General features: G+C 48.2%; 1 protein-coding gene across 6 annotated transcripts in view; it reads left to right on the top strand.

The window, feature by feature from the left end:
- Positions 1 to 14,858, top strand: part of MAP4K5 (mitogen-activated protein kinase kinase kinase kinase 5) — a 60,941-nt gene that overhangs the window by 15,286 nt on the left and 30,797 nt on the right. For all 6 annotated transcript variants that reach the window (XR_008209700.1, XM_052696542.1, XM_052696541.1 and 3 more), the window contains one exon: positions 2,758 to 2,815. Coding sequence is in view for 5 of the 6 variants with exons in the window: in XM_052696542.1 (XP_052552502.1) it covers positions 2,758 to 2,815 (58 nt within the window). In the remaining variant the exon portion in view is untranslated. The remainder of the gene's footprint in view (positions 1 to 2,757; positions 2,816 to 14,858) is intronic.

The raw sequence follows: 14,858 nt of genomic DNA, 5'->3' as shown, positions 1-14,858 counted from the left end.
GGGAGGGGGTCCTCGCCCCTGCTCAGCGCTGGTGAGGCTGCACGTGGGGTGCTGGGCCCTCAGTAGAGGAGAGGCCCAGGCATAGTGGAGAGAGCCCAGCGTAAGGCCAGCGAGGTGCTGCAGGGCCTGAAACAGCTCTGCTGTGAGGGGGGCCGAGAGCTGGGGCTGCTCAGCCTGGAGCTGAGGAGGGGGTCCCCACCTGAACGGGGGTGCAGAGAGGGTGCAGCCAGGACAAGGGGCGATGGGCACAAACTGGAGCACGGGAGGCTTCCTCTGACCATCGGAAGCGTTTCTGTGCTGGGCTGTGACGGAGCACTGATGCAGAGGCTGTGGGGTCTCCTCCTTGGGGACCTCCAATAGCCCCAGGTGCTCTGGGCACCAGCTCTGGGTGTCCCTGCTGGAACAGAGAGGGACCAGAGGGTTCCAGCAGAACCTCCAATCACAGCCATGCTGGGAATCTGTGATGCTGAGCATGAGGGAATGCTTAGTATTTTTGCCTTTGGTGCTGGCATGATATGGTTTAAATAGTGTGTGTGGTCCTGGTGTCAATTCAAAAAAGTATTGAGCTGGAAGATGAAATTATAGGACCAGGAAACCTGTTTTAGGGTGACTGATACAGACAGCTCATTATGTTCAGTCCGTAAACACCAACCTGGTGAAAAGCTTTCCATGCCATCAGGCAAAGGTTGATGGCTAAAAACCAAAACGGTCCACGTTGGGGCTTTGCCAAAAACGTGATGGTAATACAGGATAGCAGCAGGGTGTTCTTGGGTGAAGCTGTGTGGCCTGTGCAGTGTGGGAGCTGAGAGCCAGCAATGCACTGAGCTCTGGCCTGGACCTTTGCACCCCAGCCGAGCAGTGTGTGTACCTTTGGCAGCCTGCAGCTATTCTTTCAGGCTTTGGCATAACAGGAACAGTGATGGGAATATCAGGAAAGAATACAGTCTTCTGTGTGTTTCAGAGATGAAGGTGATCTTCTGTACACAGTGCGGTTCGGTCTCCTTTATCTGGACAGCTTGGCTGGTTTTGGATAGAAGGATGGATAGTTGAGGTTTCCTGACTTCAGTGGGAGCCTCACATTCTTATAGGCACCTCTGTGTTTTATAACAGTTTGGTGTAAGAGTACCAAAAAGGTCCCTGATGTGCTTCATCAGGATGTTGATGAATGCAAATGATTTTGCTGCAGTCTGCTGAGCATTTCTGGTCAGAAGGTACTTAAAGAAGTGGCAGGGGTTTCCTTTGTGGTTAGTAGGCAGCCATCGCTCTGTTCAGTGATTTGCGTACGTTAGTTGGTTCTGTTGCATGGTTGTTCAGGTTTGCTTTGTTTTCGGTTGAGTCACACTTGAGAGTGTTCCTACCCTGCATGCTGACAGATGGCACTTACCTGAACACTATGGGACTTTGAATGGGCCAATTATTGCTGGCTTTTTTTTTCCCAGTAGTAGGAAAGCTTGATTTGGAAGCTTGACTAAGCGTTGACACAGTTGAGGGATTCATATCTTAAGTCCTTGCTCTACCTGTTACTAAATGAAGACTTCTTGTCCATAAGCAAGAGAAGAACGTCATGTTCTGCAGTGGCTTTCTCCAGCTCAGCCCTTGGGCAACTTCCCTTTGCATCCTTATCCTAAATACTTACCAGTCAATTTCACCTGGCCCAGTTTTCCTCAGATTTTCTACAATTTTAACCTTTTGCCATATTTTATGTGTTCAGAAGATGTTGAACTTCTCTCACAGAGTCAAAAGGCATTAACTTCTGGATGCTCAGCAAAAAGGGAATGCCACAGTCCCTAATTGGATTAGGTTGTGTGTCAAAAATAATATAGCTTAGCTCTGGTGATGGTGCCTGGGTGATTTAGAGCTCGTTTTACCAGAGTTAACAGCATTAATGAGATCCCCTCATACAACTTTCCAGATCTAAGGTTCCTGTAACATTGTCTTCCAGCGCTGAGTTCTCAGTGGGAATTTTACAGGAGGACTCCCTCCAGGTATGGTGGGAAGGTTGGATTGGAGCTCCATTCACAGAAGCACAGAACGGCCCGGGTTGGAAGGGACCCCAAGGATCACGAAGCTCCAACCCCCCTGTGCCATGCAGGGCCACCAACCTCCACATTTCACAGCAGCCCAGGCTGCCCAGGGCCCCATCCAACCTGGCCTTGAACACCTCCAGGGATGGACGGGGCATCACAGCCTCTCTGGGCAGCTGTTCCAGCACCTCACCACTCTCATAGTAAACAGTGGAGGAATGTGAGGACCACACCAGTCAGCCAGGGTCTGCTGGAAGGAGTTTGAGAGTCCAGTAGTTCCCACAAAACATGCTGCATCTGCAGAGCTTCTCTCTTCTGCCTATCAGTTCCACTTTCAGAGCACACAGAGGTTTCCCACCATGAGGTGGGTGGTGCAGTTCAGCATGCTCTGGCAGCCCGCAGTGCAGCACAGTCTTTTGCATCACTCCAGTCTGCATCGGCTGCGGGCACTTCTCAGTTTGAACAGCCTTTACAGTGGTGTTTTGATTGCACCTTGTTTGCTGATGAAAAGCTGTTTGGTTTTAGAAGCTCTGGAAGGAACTGCTGCTAACACTTCAGATTTCCAACTAGGTTGTTGCAGTGCTAATACCAAGCCCAGATAATCCTCACCCAGGTTGCTTGCAGCTGATTGTGTTGTACACTATTTGTAACACATTGCATCCAGCATATCTTGTAAAACTCTCTGAGATGCCATTGCAGCATAATTGAATGTGTCTTAACTCTCTTATTTCAGGCTAGAAATCTTCATACTGGAGAACTGGCTGCTGTAAAAATAATCAAGTTAGAGCCTGGTAAGTTTTGCATTCTTTTCTATGTTTTTGGATTGCAGTTTCAGTTTTTACACATGTTGATTTTCATGGCTGCAAAGCTCCGGACAAAAGAAGTGGGTTTATTTTTGCTGTTTCAGTGGTTAGATGACAGGAAGCTCTACAGGATGTACCACTGCTTTTGGCTATATCCTGCTCACGATTTCCTTGTTCGTTCTTATCTGCCTTACTTGTTGTTTCATTAAAAAAATGCTGCAGTTCCAGCGTGTTGCAGTAGATTCAGGACAGATGGTAGATTGTGAAAGAGTGGGGAGCTTTGAGAATCAGAATGGGGAGGGGACCAAGCAATGGTACCAGTGCTCACCAAAGGTGTGTTGGGAAGATCAGTGCCTTCTGGAATACCTTTCACATCCCTCGTTAGTGCATCTCTCTTCTGCATCTCCTTGCCTCCTTAGTGTCTCCACTGAACTCCTGTGCTGTATGTTTGGAGTCCTGGCTCTTGGGGCCAGGGGATGAGGGCTCTGTGAGCGTGAGCTGTCCCAGTGCTCACTGTCACCTGTAGTCTGTGGAGAGATTGAGGGACACTGGAGGTTTATGTATGGTCACTGCGCTAGGAAGTAGCAGGGTTTATGGAGATGTGGTGAGTTAACATCTGTGACTGGAGTGCTACAGGGAATGAACACAGGCAGGAAAAGAGGAAAATCTGGAAGGACACGACTGGTGGAACTGAGCTTTTTGTTCTGGAGGCAAGAAGGCTGAAGAGGAGTCTGAACACCATCTTCCACTGCAGATGTGCAGAGTGGGGAGCCCAGCAAAGGTTTGGGAGCCAGTAGGCACAGGCCATGGCAAGAGAGATTCCAGTTGGAAATGGGAAAAACTCTTCGTAAGGAGAATGTCAAAGAAGTGATGGGGGGGATCTCCATCCTGGGAGACTCCTGGGAGTTGACTGGAACAAGACTGGAACAACGTGACCTGACTGCAGTGAGCCCTGCTTGGAGCAAAAGGCTGTAGTGGAGGCCATCAGAGTCCCTGCCAGCCTCTCTTTGGGCAGTGAAGGTTTTGAAGACCAGCTCTGAAGCATCTCCCTGCACAGCCAACGTCTTGACTGGACAGATTAAACACTGTCATTTTGATGAGGATCTTGCCGTGTTGATATATTCCTGTTTCTTGCTCAGGGAGATGCATTCTCCTGTTTGTTTGTGGTTACTTGGTTCTGTTCACTCACTTGGTTAGGGAGGCATGGATACATAAACACAGAGTCTTCTGATGTTGTACTTTTTGGTTTCTCCAACTGGATTTCTATCAAATCTGGTGTGCCAACCCGAGAGTTCTGACCAGCTTGAGCACCAATATGTCTTCCACTGAAGACTATGACCAAAATTATATATAGTGATCAGAGAGTCGATCTTAGCAACCAGATATTTCTAAGTTTTTATCTCAGCAGTCAAGTTTCAGCGAAAGCTGCTTTTAAAAAGTGCATTCATAAAAGTTTAGTATTGCCCAAGGGACTGAAATTTTCCAACATGCCTGTTGTCCTTGAGTAGTTATGGATCTGGAGCACCACATCCAAGCCCAGGGCTCCCAGCAAAAAGGATGTGAAGCTGTTGGAGTGGGTGCAGAGGAGGCCACGAAGATGCCTGGGGGGCTGGAGCACCTCTTATAGAAGTGAGCTGAAGGAGCTCAAGAAAAAGAGCAACGTGGTCTTTGCATCTGTGCTGTTTGTTTTGGTTTTTTGTTTTCAGGCTTCTGAAAATCTGTTAATGTTTCTTGAAGGTAACAGTCCTGGATGGAATCTCTGATGTTCTTGGATGTGGGTTTGTTGGTTTTGTTTGCATGGTTGGCTGTTTTGTGGGTTTTTTGTTTGTTTCATATTGCAGCCATTTTGGAATGGTCAGGCACCTATGTGTGAGGCTGCGTTAACTCATCAGAGCAGTCTTTACCAAAATAAGAGTTAGAAACATTTCTATACTGGATGCTGTGGTGGCTTTACCACACTCCCCATTTTCTCCCTCTCGAGCTAGATTATTGGGAAGACTGCAGTGCCATTTACTGCATGAGTCCTCACGTATCATGTGGTTAGGGGATACAGGGGACAAATTCAGACCCATCTTTGTCTTACTGACAATAAAGATGTGCAGTTGAGTTCTCCTTCCTTGCAGGATGCTGCATTCCCTACTGACCTGTGAAGCAAGGTCGTTTTGTTGATTCCTGCTGAAAGTTCAGTGTATGTTTTGCTTTTTATGTAAATGAAATGTGAATTGATTTAGACATCCTATGAGAGTGACTCTTTTGCCTGGTGATAGTTGGTCTCTTTGGTAAAATGATTGCAGGCAAAAGAATTTGGGGTTTCCCACATCCAAGATGCTCTGGTCTGGATGATGTCAGATTTCCCGTGAGCTGAGCTGCTCATTTCCAAGTTGGTTTTGTTTTGTTTCACTTTGGGTTTTTTTGAACAGTTAAAAGTTCCTGAAATCTGAACTTTTTTTTTTTCCCAACTGGAAGAATTTGAAAAATTCTAGTGAAAAGATGAGAAGAAAGGCTCAGCTTGATTCTTCAGCTTTTTGTCCTTTTTGAAGTTTCCATTGGCGTGTGCCACCAGTCTAAACAAGCAGAGAGCAGCCAGGCCTCCTTGGTGACAAAGTGACCCCAGGACGGTGCCACCTCCATGGCAACTCTCACCTGCACGAGTCGCTGAGGTCTGCCCTGCACTCAGCATCGTGCACTCAGCGTGGTGCAGACGGCGATGGCTGTGGCTCAGTTCCTATTGCATAGATGCCCTACGTTGCTGAACCCACACCAGAATTCCTGGTGGTCTGACCTCAACAGTGGTGGTCCGTGGGCAAAACCTCAGTTGTGGCCTCAGCTGCTGCTGGTGTCACCTCTGCCACTCACTGACTCCTTCAGCTGTTTCAGGTCCTCTCAGCTGTTTGATCTCATGAGGTGGCAGCCTGATGGAGCAGAGCTGTCTGTCTTCTCTGATTATTTGGTGCTATACACAGCACCTTGTTTGGAGGCTGCTTTCCAGAACTGAAAAGCACTATGTTTAATGGCTCAGGCCAGTTGTCTTGGCCATACTTGCTTCATCCCCATGAAGCAATGTTCCTTGCACTGATGTGTGCATGTGGGTGACACCAGATTGGAGCTGGTGGCAGCAAGCAGTGGCAGGCTGCAAGCAACAAGGAAGTGTGGTTTACTCTGCACATCTCTGAAACTCCTCATTGTATTCAGTTGTGCTTACCCAGGTGTGAAAAAGAGCTGTGCAGATTCATACAAGAGAAAAAATACATGAAGGGCTATTAAATACAAAGATGCCATCTCTGACTGAGAGATTTTTCTGAGCCATAACTCTGGAGGTCAGGAGTGTTAGGGCAGACATCTCTGTGTGCTCCATTTGTCAGTGCTTCCTTGGCATCCTCAGCTGGAAGCAGGACACCGGGCTGAAGGCCCCGTATTGGACTCAGTGCAGTGCTGGCTTGTAATTCTGCTTGGTTCCCTGGCCTCAATCCTCAGTCGAGCAGATGTGTGCAAAGGATGAAGGCAGAGGACGTGTGAGGCTGTTGGAGCTGGAGAAAGCAGGACCCTTTGAAGGCTGAGCAATCCCTGCCTCGGATTGTTTTGCTACAGTGAACAACATGAGTTTCTGGCCACAAATTATCACTGCTGAGAACCCCATTCTAATTAGCATCAGTGACCACATCTTTATAGGTTTCATCATGTCTTCGTCCGATTTGCCCTGGAGAAGTGATTTCTTCTAGAGCTGTTTTCATTTTGCTTTGTGTTTTCAAATACCCTTTAAAACATTACTAGCCTGCTCACCCTCCAAAGCATGGACACCCACAGCCTCTTGGCAGGGATCTCTCCAGGGGGTTGTTTTGTTTCTGAGGAGGGTTCACAGCATTTCTTTATTGATGTTCGGCACTCTGGATGTCTGTTGCCTCTGTAACTCCATGATAGCAGCTTGCTGTCTTTGCTGCACAAGAGGACATGGCTGTTTGAAGCCTTCCAGATTAAAAATAAAAATCAGCAGCTCCTTGTTGCCAGTGCTCAGGCTCATTTGGACTAGAGATGTTGGGCTGTGCTTGCAGAGCACCATCAGGTCTTGGGTTGAGTCAGTGTCAGGTGTTGCTCATTTGGGGCTCCCCAAGGGAGGGCTCCTCTCTACTGTTATCAGAGATGCTGCCAGACCACGTGGCACAGCTGCTCATACATTTCATACATCAGTCACCAGGTAAGCAGAATCATAGAATCCTTAGAGTTGGAAGGGAACTCTGAGGACTATCTAGTCCTGCAATGCACAGGGACACCACAGCCAGATCAGGTTGCCCAGGGCCTGATCCAGCCTTCCTGAAAGCCTCCAGGGATGGGGAATCCACCACTTCACTGGACAACCTGCTCGGTGCCTCATCACCTTCACTGCAAAAGACTTCTTTCTTGTATCCAACCTGAATTTCCCCTCTTTGAGCTTGGAACCCTTTCCCCTTGTTCTGTCCCCACATTCCCTGCTAAAGAGTCTGTCCCCTTCTCTCCTGTGGCTCCCCTTTAGATATTGGATCCCCTTGGAGCCTTCTCTTCTCCATGCTGCACAGCCCCAGCTCTCAGCCTGTCCTGCAGGAGAGGTGTTCCATCCCTGGGACTGTTTTTGTGGCCCTCCTCTGGATGCACTCCAGCAGCTTCCTATCTCTCTTGTACTGAGGTCTCCCCATCTGGATGCAGTGCTCCAGGTGAGGTGTCAGCACAGAGTAGAAGGACAGGATCCTCCTCCTTGCCCTGCTGGCCTTTGGATGCAGCCCAGGATAAAGTTGGCTTTCATTGCTGGCTCGTGTCCAGCTTCCCATCTACCAGTGCCCCCAGGTACAGGTCTTTTTCTGCACAGCTGTGGCTCCCCTTGAGTTATTTACAGCATCTTCTGGAGGGGAGGAGCAGACTGCTTCATAGGTGGGAATTCATTTGCAGATGGAAAAACACAAGCTCCAGACTCAAAGCAAGTTTAACACGTGCACGGGGGCAGTTGGAATCTGAAGGCAAAAGCCTCTGGAATAAGGAGTGCCCTGCAGGAGGTGAGAAATGTGATGAATGAAAGCTGCAGGAAACAGCACGCAGCAAGATGGCAGTGTTCTGGGAGACCAGCAAAGCCACTGAAATAGAAAGTAGAACAGACTGTGTCCTTTCCTTGTTAATCCCTCATCTGCTGCTGCAGGTAATGAGTTGTTAGACTGCAGCTTAGAACTGAGACCCCAGCATGACTGAATTTGATTTCATATGCAATCACCTTCCTTTGTTCTCCAGACAAATAAATGAGCCCCGCTCTGAGGGTTACTGCCATCAGTTTATTGGAGTTTTTGGGCAGTAACTGATTCTGCTACCAGTTATTTAAGCTGTGCTGTTAGAATCAAAATAGACAGTGTTTTTCACTTTTTTGGCATAGACTTTGGAGAGCATTAGGCAAAAGTATTATGGCACGCTAATGACATTTCCCAGCATTCACCGAGCACAAATGCTTCAAATAATTTAGGAGCCAGTTCTATTTCAGAAACTAATCCAACTGTACTCAGCAGTGTAAAAGCCAAAACCATCTGAAACACTAAAGCCACTTCCTTCTATGGGTTTAGCAGATGAGTCGAGAGTGGAGTCAACACAGAGATAGCTGTTTGCCAGGGTGGCTTTACCCCACTGAATTTTCTCCCTGGGAAAATGTCATGAAATGTTTTAAAATGAGTGAATGTCTGGTGTGAATACAGTTGTGATGATAAACAGTGACCTCAGAAACCTTTCACGCTTTTAAGGCTGGTTGTAATCTCTAGTTTACAATTGCAGAAGAGTCTTGTTAGTGGTTTTCATCTGGTTCAACATTTGTTTTCCATGTGAGATCTTCTTAAGGGCCAGAAGTAGCCGGTTATGTGTTTCAAGCTGGATCTCAATCTGAGCCTGGGACCATCCAAGGCTATTTGGACATGGGAAAACAATCCCCCAGCATTGTGTAGTGCTGTGCTCAGTACATCTGCAGGCAGCTCTGCTCGGTTACACTTGGTTTGCATCTCATGGTTCACACTGCCCTTAGGGCTGAGCCAGGTGTGGCTGTGCTTTGTCCTTTTGGGATGCTTGCAGCACAGGTGTTGCTCCAAGGCCCTTTGGGGCAGGAGAGAAATGCTGCAATGTAGTTTATGTAATAAGTTCCCTGAGGATGCTGTGAGCTATGGAGAAGAACAAGCCTGAGGCTTGTTTGAGTAAGCCTGTGGGTGTTAACAGTTGTTGAAAGCTCCAGGGCTTGAAGAAATACAGAAATAACTTCTGGTTATTTCTTCCATCTTCACTGGTTGGGCCTGGGATGGTGTCAGGTGCGACCGAGTCAGAAATTGCCAGCAGCCCTCGATTCCCATTCCTGTGTTCCTTTGCTGGTTGCATCTGCCTGAGCTGAAAGCCTGCATCTTCCAGTATGCAAGAGCTGCTCAGTGCTGAGCACTGCTGCTTGTGCTGTACCATGCACTGCTGGGTGCTGCTGCTGACCCGCACAGCTGCTCTGGAACACACACAAAGCAGAATACAGACAGTGTGGTCTTCTAATATTGAGTGCCCAGCATTTTAATTACTTGGAACTTCTTGAAATCCGGCCTAATTTTGCTTTGCTTGTTTATTTGTAATCTGCTGTTGTCCTTTCAGAAATACATGTGTGCAGAGGGTGTGAGTTCATGTTCCATGCACTGTAAGCTTTCCTTCACAGAAACAGTTACTTGGATGATGAAGGCCAGCAGGAGGATCACAGAGAATCATTAAGGTTGGAAAAGACTTTCTAAGGTCACCAAGTCCAACCCACCCCACCTGCACTAATCCCATCACTGCCCACAGTGCCACATCTCCATGGCTCTTAACACCTCCAGGGATGGTGACTCCACCACCTCCCTGGGCGGCCTATTGCAATGCATTACCACTCTTTTGGAGAAGAAAGGTTTCATAATATCCAATATTTTGGCTAGAGGAGGCATTACTGTGAGTAGGAGAGAGGCTGAGAAATTGCACGTGTTGGGGAGGTGATGGGGAGTTTGCCATCTGTGGTGAAGGCAGGTCGGTAAGGGCTGCTCACGACTGTGAGTGCACTTAATCTGACAAAATGCACGGAAGAAAAATAGCAACAATGAGAGGGCAGCACTCAGAACATCCAGGGGGAAATTGGTTGTGGAATTAGAACTGCCACTCCAAACATCTGTGTGCTGTGGCATTGCGCTGCCATCAGTAATGTTTGTATCAGCTGACATAATCAGGACTGGTGGCAGTTAGCACGTGGCAGCTGAGATGCCTGGCCATGAAATCTGCTGGTGAAAGCTCACTGTTTCCAAGTAGTTGTATCCTACTTGGAATCAAGTTTCTGAGCTTCAAGTTTTGGGACTTTAAATTCTTTATGTCAGACTGCAGGTTTCCTTTAATCCCAAGGAAAGAGGTATGGATAAAACAGCTCAGGTGCTGGAGCAACATTTAATGTACTGCTATTATTAAAGACGTAAAACTTTAATAGGATATTTTTTTTTGCAGTTTTCCAAAGGGTTGGCATACAGCAATGCAGGTCTGTGGGGCAGTAAAGAAAGCAAGGAGAGGGGCACAGGGGCAGTGCTCATGCTCAGAGTCTGTGCCCTGACCCTGCTGCTTGCCATACAGCAGAGTTTGCCCATGTGTGCTGGGAGCAGTGGCTCAGGGCTGGCTGGTGCCACAACATTTGGCCTCTCAGTAAGTGCTGCTGTCCCACCCTTTGGTGACTGTCAGAGCCTCCAGGAGCAGTCAGATCTCCCCTCCCAGTTGCATGCGAGCCCTGGATGCTGCCTGCCCCCACACAACGTCATCCCTTGATGCAGCACTGAAGTAATGTGGAATAAACCAAACAACAATAGCTTCTTCCCCGAGGAGCCTTCTGGACAGTGAAGTGAATCTCAGCTGAGCCAGGAGAGGTGTGAGCAGTGACCCTGCAGGATGGGGCCACTCAGAGCGGCCGGTGGAGCACATGACAGTATGACCAGCAGTAAATTTGCTTGCAAGCCATCGAAGTTAGGCACACTCAAAATAATGCTGTATGATAGGCACCAGAGCCAGCAGTCCTTGTCATGCTGCGGAGTGGCTGTGTGGGCCCAGGAGGGACATCTGGTATTGTGCCAATTCCACATAGGTGAGATCTAATGTCTGCAAATAGGGGAATTTACAAGTGTTAATGGGCCATCAGTTTTCTCAATGATCTCCTGCTTAGATATGGGTTTATCATGAATTTACCAGGCTTTACCTTGCTTAGCTTCTGAAATCTTACCCAACAGCTACTCTGCAAGATGATGCAGCCACAAGTTCCTGTAGTCCTCCTCCCCACCAGCTGTGTTGGTGGACAAGCAGCTCTTTGTGCCCAGCAGCCCAGCTTGGACTGCAGGCTCTGGCCAGAGGAGAATATTCCATTGTAACCCTGCATTGTGTCCTGCATGGCTCGTTAGAGAGGTGAAATTGCATGATAGTAGCACGCTGTGGTGAGTCACTGCACTGCCTGTGATTTACAGCAGCTCCCTGCACTGCGCTTTTGCTCATCCCCACAGCCCGTAATTGCAAACATGTGAGTAGACAGAAAGGACATTTTTCCAATTCCGTGTTATTTAGCATCAGGAGATCTCTGACGACTAAAACAGATGAAAATCTCTTTCTGTGGATATATTATCACCTTTGAACTAAGGATTCTTATCTTGCTGTCTTCTTGATGAAGTATTTTCTACAAATTCTTTCTCTTACTGTTGTCTTTATTTTCGTGCTATCCAAGGATATTCAATTTTTGCCCTATTCCAGCATCTCTTGCCAAGATTAATACTCCAGCTGCCTGGAAACTCTGAATTCCATTGTTTTGAATTCATTCTTGTCGTCTTTGAAGCTCTATACATCTTCTCTGCTATCTTTGAGTCTGATCTTTCAGGATCTCTTTTGACATATTTTGGCCAGACTCTTCTCATGCTTACGTCTCCTTCTTTCCATCTGCTCGCTACTTTTCTGTCAGCTCTGGCTCATATAAAGCCTGGACCTCTCCTTCCAAATCCCTCTTAATTCCTTCTTTTGTAGGTTGCCCCATTTCTTGCATAGGTCGTCCATTTACTAATTGCAAATGAAAAGGTCATCTTCTGTGTGTTGCTTCACACAAGTGTTATCTCCATCCCCACACTGAGTTCAGTGTCTCATTGTCCATTTGGAAGGAAAAACTTTTCATCATTACACTGATTATAGGTTAAGGCAATTTAAACCCATTTCTAGTTGTCCAATCATGGAAATCTCCTGGACTCCATCAGCAGAGGGGTGGGCAGCAGGGACAGGAGGTGATTGTCCCCATCTACTCTTTCTTATGAGGCCCCATCTGCAGTGCTGTGTGCAGGTCTGGAGCCCCCAGTACAGGAAAGGCAGGGAGCTGTTGGAGAGGGTCCAGAGGAGCCACAGAGATGAGCAGGGGGCTGCAGCACCTCCACTACAAAGACAGGCTGAGGGAGCTGGGCTTGTTCAGCATGGAGAAAAGAAGGCTGCGGGGTGAGCTCAGTGCAGCCTGCAGTGCCTAAAGGGAGCCTGCAGACAGGAGGGGAGTCAGCTCTTGGCAAGGGGAGATGGCAGCAGGACAAGGGGAAATGGTTTGGAGTTGAGGGAGGGCAGATTTAGGATCCACAGAGAAGCTGTGATGCCCCGTCCATCCCTGGAGGTGTTGAAGGCCAGGTTGGATGGGGCCCTGGGCAGCCTGGGCTGCTGTGAAATGTGGAGGTTGGTGGCCCTGCATGGCACAGGGGGGTTGGAGCTTCGTGATCCTTGAGGTCCCTTCCAACCCCGGGTGATTCTGTGAAAAGCAGAACAAATTATTGCTATTTTTTTCCCAGGTATCTCTTATGTAAGTGAAGGTTAGTATCTGCTGCAGTCTTTTTTCTAGTCCAAATCACCATATTTCCTTTGTTTTCCCCCCCTAGTTACAGTTTTTAGTATTATCATTAGATGGTAGTCAGTGGCCCACAGTAGATGATCCAGTCAATATGATAATGAAGGGCAATTCAGGATGCTGCCTACTGGCTTTTTTTGGTGCACTTATTGACCCCGATTTTCATGTGACAGCTTTTAGCTGTTCTGAAACGCTGATTCTTGCTTATCAAAGACCCTTTGATTTGAGGATTCTCAATTCATTCTCTGAACTTTTGGACAAATTGCAGCGTTAGAGGAAGCACTGTGGTATGGGGTGGGAGTTCTTTGCATTCACACTTTGCTTAGATTGAACTTCCTAGGTAAAGTTTTTAGTTTCAAAATGAGACATCTGTGAATACCTACCGATTTCCCTTTGGGGGTTTGTCACAGAAATAAGAGGGATTCATCCACCTGGTTCAAACTCAGCATTTCTTTGTTCATAGCAAGCATTGATATGCAGGGTGCTCAACTCCAAGCCAAGCTATAGCTGAAAGGTGACCCATAGAGCAAGCAGCACAGTGTGAAGTCTGTGCTAATATCAGTTCCTAGTTTGTGTTGCCTTTCCTTTTTCTCATTACGCAAAGAAAAGTACTGTTTGTGCTTCAAATGTCAAGAATCTTTTTTTAAACTCCTCTCCTATTGTTTTCTTTCCCTACTGAAGTCTTTCTCCACGTAATTAATAAATATTCAAGGAGCCCTTGAGGATTTGCTGGGCATGTATGTAGTTCTGTGTGTCATAGTTATTTCACTACGTGACTGAGCAGCTTCATGTGTACGAGAGCTGAGATTTCCACTGTGATGAGCAGAGCTGTGGGGCAGCGTGTCAGTCCTGCAGGCTGTGCAAATCCAGCCAGAGAGCTCAGGTAGCTGATACAGCTGTCCTGGTCACCAAACAGAGCCACAGGAGTGGGCCACGAGGGTTCTGTGCTTCTCCTTGTGAGTCAGTGGTGGCTGAGTGGGCGTGCAGGCCATATGTGCTGCAAAGCATTTGGAGATGGGATGTTTTTAATGATGAGCCTATGGTGAGCTGGCAGAAGTGATCGTCCAACCACTCTCTTGTCATCTTTGAAAGGCTGTGGAGAACAGGAGAGGTACCTGAGGGCTGCTGGTAAGTCAGTGCCACTGCAGTCTTCAGAAAGGGCAAAAGGAGGACCCAGAAAATAGAGGCCACAGGAAGGTGGTGGCACAACTTGTTCCGGATGCCCTCTCCAAGGAATTGGAAGAGAAGGTTATCAGGAGTGGTCAGCGTGCATTCACCAAGGGGAAGTCGTGCTTGACAACATGGTAGCTTTCTGTGCTGTCATGACTGGCTGGGTAGATGGAGAGAGCAGTGGATGTTGTCAGTCTTGACTTCAGCAAGGCTTTTTGACACTGTCTCCCATAACGTCTTTGTAGGTAGGCTTGGAAGTGTGGGATGGACAGGTGGGCAGTGATGTGAGTTGTGAACTGGCTGTCTGGCAGAGCTCAGAGGGCTGTGATCAGTGACACAGCCTGGTGAGAGGCTATAACAGCAGGGCTTGGTGCTGCTGGGTCTGGTCTCATTCCACATCTTCACCAGTGACCTGGAGGAAGGGATAGAGCGCACCATTAGAGTCTGCTGGTGATGTGAAGCTAGGAGGGGTGGCTGACACACCAGAAGGCTGTGCTGCCATTCTGTGAGGCCTGGACAGGCTGTGTTGGGTGGAGAGGAACCTGAAGAGGTTCAACAGGGGCAGCTTTAGAGTCCTACAGCTGTGGAAGAATAACTGCATGGATCAGAACAGGCTGGGCTGAGCTGCTGGGTGCTCTGCAGGACCTGGGGTCCAATTGACCAGCAGGGTGACCCCGAGCCAGCAGCGTGCCCTGGTGGCCAAGGAGGATGGTGGTGTCCTGGGGTGCTTCCAGACCTGATTTTCTGGGATCTCTCCCAGCTTCAGGAGGTGGCTCTGGCCTTACCTTGCTGTAGTCTTCATGCCTGTGGCCAGGAGCCTTGTGTGAGCCAAGGTGTGCAGGTGAAGCACAGTTGCTCTGCCAGCTGCCATCATGCTCCCATCCTACAGGACCTTCTCCTTACCTGCCAGAGCACTCTGCTTGTGGAGCTGCCTTGGTCCATGGAGCACAGGTTCCCAGGACAGCCTTTCTTCATCGG

Source organism: Tympanuchus pallidicinctus, unplaced genomic scaffold (genome assembly GCF_026119805.1).
Source record: "Tympanuchus pallidicinctus isolate F22 unplaced genomic scaffold, pur_lepc_1.0 scaffold3, whole genome shotgun sequence".
NCBI lineage: Eukaryota > Metazoa > Chordata > Aves > Galliformes > Phasianidae > Tympanuchus > Tympanuchus pallidicinctus.
Note: the sequence above shows the minus strand (reverse complement) of the source record. Positions and strands in the feature narration are given on the sequence as shown.